Source organism: Salmo trutta, chromosome 8 (genome assembly GCF_901001165.1).
Source record: "Salmo trutta chromosome 8, fSalTru1.1, whole genome shotgun sequence".
Classification (NCBI taxonomy): Eukaryota; Metazoa; Chordata; class Actinopteri; order Salmoniformes; family Salmonidae; genus Salmo; species Salmo trutta.
This window is the reverse complement of record NC_042964.1, coordinates 535,933-544,093: the sequence shown is the minus strand read 5'-3', so window position 1 is coordinate 544,093 and position 8,161 is coordinate 535,933. Positions and strand designations below refer to the sequence as shown.

The 8,161-nt window shown below is 44.8% G+C and overlaps 1 protein-coding gene across 1 annotated transcript in view; it reads left to right on the top strand.

Annotated features, from left to right (window-relative positions):
- The window catches only part of camta2 (calmodulin binding transcription activator 2), a gene marked incomplete at its 5' end in the record, with an annotated part of 47,696 nt that continues 39,535 nt past the window's right edge, over nucleotides 1–8,161 (top strand). The window contains 1 exon segment of the mRNA XM_029759661.1: nucleotides 1–108. Coding sequence (XP_029615521.1) covers nucleotides 1–108 — 108 coding nt within the window.

Here is an 8,161-nt window from a genome sequence, read left to right as displayed (position 1 = left end):
ATATAGTGGAGGACAGTGGGTCTGTCTCTTCGTCTGTTCTGTTTGAATACAGAGCTAGAAACGCCTCGTCTCTACCCAGCTCACAACTGGACTGGCTGTCCCTGGACGGTGAGTAGCTACCACACACACACACACACACACACACACACACACACACACACACACACACACACACACACACAGAACATGTCCTCTCTACCCAGCCTGTTGGAGACGTATGGAAGTAAAGTGTTGAGTTATAGCCTGTCATTGCAACCATGGCTAGATTCTCTATTCACACAGAACACGCACTGAGTGGACAAAACATTAAGAACACCTGCTCTTTCCATGACAGACTGACCAGGTGAATCCAGGTGAATCCAGGTGAAAGATATGATCCCTTATTGATGTCACCTGTTAAATCCACTTTAATCAGTGTAGATGAGATTTACTGTCAGGGCCCAGGTCTGTCAGGGCCCAGGTCTGACAGAATCTGTGCAGAAGATCTAGGTGCTGCTGTAGGCCCTCCTTGGTTGGGGACAGAAGCACCAGGTCATCAGTAAACAGTAGACATTTAACCTCAGATTCTAGCAGGGTGAGGCCAGGTGCTGCAGACTGTTCTAGTGCCCTCACCAATTCAATATATATGTTGAAGAGGGTGGGGCTCAAGCTGCATCCCTGTCTCACCCCACGACCCTGTGGAAAGAAATGTGTGTATTTTTTGCCAATTTTAACCGCACATTTGTTGTTTGTGTACATGGGTTTTATAATGTATGTTTTTCCCGCAACTCCACTTTCCATGAATTTGTATAACAGACCCTCATGCCAAATTGAGTCAAAGGCCTTTTTAAATCATCAAAGCATGAGCATTTGTTTTGTTTTGTTTGTCAATTAGGGTGTGTAGGGTGAATACGTGGTCTGTCGTATAGTAATTTGGTAAAAAGCCAGTTTGACATTTGCTCAGTACATTGTTTTCACTGAGGAAATGTAGGAGGTTGCTGTTGACGCATAGTTATTGGGGTCAAATTTGGCTCCTCTTTTTGTGGATTGGGGTCAAATTTGGCTCCTCTTTTTGTGGATTGGGGTAATCAGTCCTTGGTTCCAAATATTGGGGAAGATGCCAGAGCTAAAGATGATGGTAAAGAGTTTAAGTATAGCCAATTGGAATTTGTGGTCTGTATATTTTATAATTTCATTTAGGATACCATCAAAACCACAGGTCTTTTTGGGTTGGAGGATTTGTATTTTGTCCTGTAGTTCATTCAATGTAATTGGAGAATCCAATGGACTCTGATATTCTTTAATAGTTGATCCTAAGATTTGTATTTGATTATGTATTTGTTTTTGCTATTTGTTCTTTGTTATAGGGCCAATAAGATTAGAGAAGTGGTTTACCCATACACCTCCATTTTGGATAAATAACTTCATAATAATGGCAGCCATTTTACGGGTTTTACCAACTGTGCTATTTTCTTAGTTTTTTTTGCAATGTTTGTAACTTATTTTGTGCATAATGTTGCTGCTACCGTCTCTTATGACTGAATATAGCTTCTGGAAATCAGAACAGTGATTAATCACCTCAAACTGGACGAAGATTTTTTCTTTAATGAGTCCGACGCGAAGGATACTGCTTCTCCGAGACCAGGCCCAAATCCCCGTCATTCACGTGAAGAAAGACGGATGTACAGGGGGTGGAGTTCGGGGTGAGAATTCGTTGGCGAGTGGGTAAACTGCCTCTACCATCCGTTCTATTGGCCACCGTGCAATCACTGGAGAATAAACTGGATGAGCTCCGTTCGAGAATAACCTACCAACGGGAAATTAAAAACTGTAATATCTTATGTTTCACCGAGTCGTGGCAGAACGACGACACGGATAATATACAGTTGGCGGCGTTTTCTGTGCACCGGCAGGACAGAGAAGCTACGTCTGGTAAGACGAGTAGTGGGGGTGTGTGTCTTTGTCAATAACAGCTGGTGCGCGATGTCTAATATTAAGAAAGTCTCGAGGTATTGCTCACCTGAGGTAGAGTACCTCATGATAAGCTGTAGACCACACTATCTACCAAGAGAGTCCTCATCTATATTATTGTAACCATCTATTTACCACCGCAAACCGATGCTGGCACTAAGACCGCCCTCAACATGCTGCATAAGGCCATAAGTAAAACAAGAAAATGCTTGTCCAGAGGCGGCGCTCCTAGTGGCCGGGGACTTTAATGCAGGCAAACTTAAATCCGTTTTACCTCATTTCTACCAGCATGTCACATGTGCAACCAGAGGGGAAAAAAACTCTAGACCACCTTTACTCCACACACAGAGACATTTACAAAGCTCTCCCTCGCCCTCCATTTGGCAAATCTGACCATAATTCTATCCTCCTGATTCCTGCTTCCAAGCAAAAACTAAAGCAGGAAGTACCAGTGACTCGCTCAATACGGAAGTGGTCAGATGATGCGGATGCTAAGCTACAGGACTGTTTTGCTGCACAGACTGGAATATGTTCCAGGATTCATCCAATGGCATTGAGGAGTACACCTCCTCAGTCACCAGCTTCATCAATAAATGCATTGACGACATCATTCCCACAGTGACCATATGTACATATCCCAACCAGAAACCATGGATTACAGGCAACATCCACACCGAGCTAAAGGCTAGAGCTGCCGATTTCAAGGAGCGGGACACTAATCCGGATGCTTATAAGAAATCCTACTATGCCCACAGACGAACCATCAAACATCAAATAGGCAAAGCGTCAATACAGGACTAAGATTGAATCTTAGTCCTGTACGCTCATCGTATGTGTCAGGGCTTGAAAACTATTAAGGACTACAAAGTGCCCAAGAACGCGAATGTTGCCTGCCTAAATGATTACCGCCCCATAACACTTACGTCTAATGCCATGAAGTGCTTTGAAAGGCTGGTCATGGCTCACATCAACACCATCATCCCGGAAACCCTAGACCCACTCCAGAGCTGATTAGGCTGTTTTTATGTTATCCAGAGTGTTGGTGACTGCAACTGTGCTGCTGGAAACAATTTAATTACCCTTTTTTGCCAACGTTTACTGACACCAGCCATATTCAACGGGTGTTGAGCGTTTGTAAATTTGTCAGTTATTCTGTGCTCTGTCAGACTCAGTCAAGAGTTCTCTGAAATCAGAGTAGATAGACAGAGCGAATTTACCAGCTACGTCTATCGACAGTTTTCACAGTGACATTATAAACATTCTATTGAAATGGTTACGAGTGTAGTGGAGTCTTTTGTTTAGACATCTAGCTAGCTAAACTCTGAACCATAATGCCAACTCGTAACGTTACTACCCTGCATGAATCTCCAGGTAACTAACCAACCAGGTTCACTGTTAGCTAGCTAACATTAGGCTATAACTAGCAATGCAAATGGGTCTGAGATACGAATAATATTACTACACAGGTCATACACGTAACGTTAGCTAGTGAGCCAGCCAGTTAACGTTAGCTAGCGAGCCAGCCAGTTAACGTTAGCTAGCGAGCCAGCCAGTTAACGTTAGCTAGCGAGCCAGCCAGTTAACGTTAGCTAGCGAGCCAGCCAGTTAACGTTAGCTAGCGAGCCAGCCAGTTAACGTTAGCTAGCGAGCCAGCCAGTTAACGTTAGCTAGCGAGCCAGCCAGTTAACGTTAGCTAGCGAGCCAGCCAGTTAACGTTAGCTAGCGAGCCAGCCAGTTAACGTTAGCTAGCGAGCCAGCCAGTTAACGTTAGCTAGCGAGCCAGCCTGTTAACGTTAGCTAGAGAGCCAGCCTGTTAACGTTAGCTAGAGAGCCAGCCTGTTAACGTTAGCTAGAGAGCCAGCCTGTTAACGTTAGCTAGAGAGCCAGCCTGTTAACGTTAGCTAGCGAGCCAGCCAACGTTAGCTAGCGAGCCAGCCAGTTAACGTTAGCTAGCGAGCCAGCCTGTTAACGTTAGCTAACGAGCTAACATTATGCTTTAAAATGATATGAAAACGACTTTGACAAAATTAGAAACGCGTAATGTCTGAAAATGTAGCTAGCTAGACTAACCTGTATACATTATGGATGGACGCTTCTCTCTCTCTGTCACGGATGCCACGGTTACCCTTAGTTTGAAGATGTAATCCGGAGACAGGTGTTTTATACAACAGCCGTCTGTGTTCTCTTTTCGACCCAGTCTGCATATTTGCAATCAAACGCCAGAAATGTCTCCCATCTCCTTAGCTATCATGCTGTAATTCCACTGATTTCAAAACTCGGTCCTCCAGAAAGTGGAGCAACTTTTGCAGTTCTACTATGTGATATCTTTCAAAAAATCTGTGTTAGACAATGTCTGTCTCTCTGTTAGTGTCTGTCTGTCTGTCTCTCTGTTAGCACCTGTATGTATGTCTGCCTGTCTGTCTCTCTGTTAGTGTCTGTCCACACGCTGTGCCCCTCTCCTCACCCCTCTCCCCTCCTCCCCCATCTCTAGTGATTGATGTGATGGAGCTGTTTTCCACTGTCAACACCTCTTGATGAATATGACTGGGGATGGAACTCCAACTCTAGTCTACTACTACTCTACTCTAGAGTAATACTGTAATACTGTAGTCAGGGTGTGACTGGGGATGCCCCTGGGGCTAGAACTCTGGTGTAGTCAGGGTGTGACTGGGGATGCCCCTGGGGCTAGAACTCTGGTGTAGTCAGGGTGTGTGTGTAGTCAGGGTGTGTGTGTAGTCAGGGTGTGTGTGGGTGTGTGTAGTCAGGGTGTGTGTGGGTGTGTGTGTGGTCAGGGTGTGTGCGTGTAGTCAGTGTGTGTGTGTGTGTGTGTGTAGTCAGGGTGTGTGTGTGTGTGTGTGTGTGTAGTCAGTCAGGGTGTGTGTGTGTGCATTCAGCCTTTTTCTATTTCTGACCTGAGCAAAACCTATTTAAATCCTGGGGAGGGAGGGAGGGAGGGAGAGAGAGGGAGGGGTGGAAAGTCTCCTCAACTCATCCTCCTCTTCTTCACAGGGACCTCCTCTCCCTCTCCTGCACTGTCATCTCTCTCTCTCTCTCCCACTACCCCCTCTTTTTCTCTCCCTCTCTCTCCCACTTTCTCTTTCTCTCCCTCTTTCTCTCTCTCTCTCTCTCTCTCCGTCTGTCCTTTCTCTCCTAGTGTTGTATACAGCTGTTACTGAGTCTCAGCGTGACGCGGGCGAAGGAGAGGGGCGCCAGGGCACTGGCAGCTGCCGAGAGTTTTTCCGAGTTCAAGAGATCTAGTACAGACAGACGGGGTTAAACAGCGCAGCGACCTCCATTTCTGTTTGGAATACTTTTACCACCACGGATGAGTGACGATCTCTCTCTCTCCTTCTCTATCTATCTCCTTCTCTCTCTCCTTCTCTATCTATCTATCTATCTATCTCCTTCTCTATCTCCTTCTCTTTCTATCTATCTATCTCCTTCTCTCTCTATCTATCTCCTCTATCTCTCTAACGTGTGATCCATTTCTCTCTCCTCCTGTCTGCTAACTCTACTGCACCACTGCTGTTTCTCTGTTTGCGTCTGTGTGTTTCTGTTTGCGTCTGTGTGTTCTCTGTTTGCGTCTGTGTGTTTCTCTGTTTGCGTCTCTGTGTTTCTCTGTGTGTTTCTCTGTTTGTGTCTGTGTGTTCTCTGTTTCCGTCTGTGTGTTTGTCGTTTGCGTGTTACATATGTTACATGCGTGTTACATATGTTACATGCGTGTTACATGTGTGTATCGTGTGTGTGCCTCCCTGCTGTTCTACTCTTCCTCCCTCTGTATTCTGTCATCATCTGGGGAGAGTGAGTGTGTGTGTGTCTTAACAGCGAGCAGTGTGTTAACCAATGGAGTGGTGTGTTTAGCAAGCGAGGGGGCGTGGTTTGAGACATGGCGTCTGTGTGACATCACAGCTTTCCCAGAACCCCCTTCACCTGCTCCCGCCGCTAATTGAGGGTGAGAGACGGCTAGACGAGATGGAGCCGGAGAAATGTAGCTACCGTACAATTTTATTAGTTAGTTAGTTTATTAGTTAACCAGGTAGGCTAGTTGAGAACAAGTCCTTTATTTAACCAGGTAGGCTAGTTGAGAACAAGTCCTTTATTTAACCAGGTAGGCTAGTTGAGAACAAGTCCTTTATTTAACCAGGTAGGCTAGTTGAGAACAAGTCCTTTATTTAACCAGGTGGCCAGTTGAGAACAAGTCCTTTATTTAACCAGGTAGGCTAGTTGAGAACAAGTCCTTTATTTAACCAGGTGGCTAGTTGAGAACAAGTCCTTTATTTAACCAGGTAGGCTAGTTGAGAACAAGTCCTTTATTTAACCAGGTAGGCTAGTTGAGAACAAGTTCTCATTTACAACTGTGACCTGGCCAAGATAAAGCAAAGCAGTGCGACACAAACAACAACACAGAGTTACACATGGAATAAACAAACATACAGTCAATAACACAATAGAAAAATCTATGTACAGTGTGCGCAACTGTAGTAAGATTAGGGAGGTAAGGCAATAAATAGGCCATGGTGGCGAAATAATTACAATTTAGCATTAACACTGGAGTGATAGATGTGCAAGTAGAGATACTGGGGTGCGAAATAGCAACTAAACAATATGGGGATGAGGTAGTTGGATGGGCTGTTTACAGATGGGCTATTTATAGATGGGCTATGTACAGGTGCAGTGATCTGGGAGCTGCTCTGATAGCTGGTGCTTAAAGTTAGTGAGGGAGATATGAGTCTCCAGCTTCAGTGATTTTTGCAGTTCGTTCCAGTCATTGGCAGCAGAGAACTGGAAGGAGAGACGGCCAAAGGAGGAGTTGGCTTTAGGGGTGACCAGAGAGGTATACCTGCTGGAGCGCGTGCTGCAGGTGGGTGTTGCTATGGTGACCAGTGAGATGAGATAAGGCGGAGCTTTACCTAGCATAGACTTATAGATGACCTGAAGCCAGTGGGTCTGGCGACAAGTATGAAGCGAGTACCAGCTAACGAGAGCGTACAGGTCGCAGTGGTGGGTAATATATGGGGCTTTGGTGACAAAACGGATGGCACTATGATAGACTACATCCAATTTGCTGAGTAGAGTGTTGGAGGCTATTTTGTAAATGACATCGCCGAAGTCGAGGATCGGCAGGATGGTCAGTTTTACGAGGGTATGTTTGGCAGCATGAGTGAAGGAGGCTTTGTTGCGAAATAGGAAGCCAATTCTAGATTTAATTTTGGTTTGGAGATGTTTAATGTGGGTCTGGAAGGAGAGTTTACAGTCTAACCAGAAACCTAGGTATTTGTAGTTGTCCACATATTCTAAGTCAGAGCCGTCCAGAGTAGTGATGCTGGACAGGCGGGCAGGTGCAGGCAGCGATCGGTTGAAGAGCATGCATTTAGTTTTACTTGCATTTAAGAGCAGTTGGAGGCCACGGAAGGAGAGTTGTATGGATTTGAAACTAATTTGGAGGTTTGTTAGCACAGTGTCCAAAGAAGGGCCAGAAGTATACAGAATGGTGTCGTCTGCGTAGAGGTGGATCAGAGAATCACCAGCAGCAAGAGCAACATCATTGATGTATACAGAGAAGAGAGTCGGCCCGAGAATTGAACCCTGTGGCACCCCCATAGAGACTGCCAGAGGTACGGACAACAGCCCTCCGATTTGACACACTGAACTCTGTACTATACTACCATACTATACTCATCAGTTATATTAGGGACCCTGTATCTACTGTACTATACTACTGTACTATACTACCATACTATACTCATCAGTTATATTAGGGACCCTGTATCTACCGTACTATACTACCGTACTATACTACCGTACTATACTCATCAGTTATATTAGGGACCCTGTATCTACTGTACTATACTACCATACTATACTACCGTACTATACTACCGTACTATACTACCATACTATACTCATCAGTTATATTAGGGACCCTGTATCTACTGTACTATACCACCGTACTATACTACCGTACTATACTACCGTACTATACTACCATACTATACTCATCAGTTATATTAGGAACCCTGTATCTACTGTACTATACTACCGTACTATACTACCGTACTATACTACTGTACTATACCACCGTACTATACTACCGTACTATACTCATCAGTTATATTAGGAACCCTGTATCTACCGTACTATACTACCGTACTATACTACCGTACTATACTACCGTACTATACTACTGTACTATACTACCGTACTATACTAC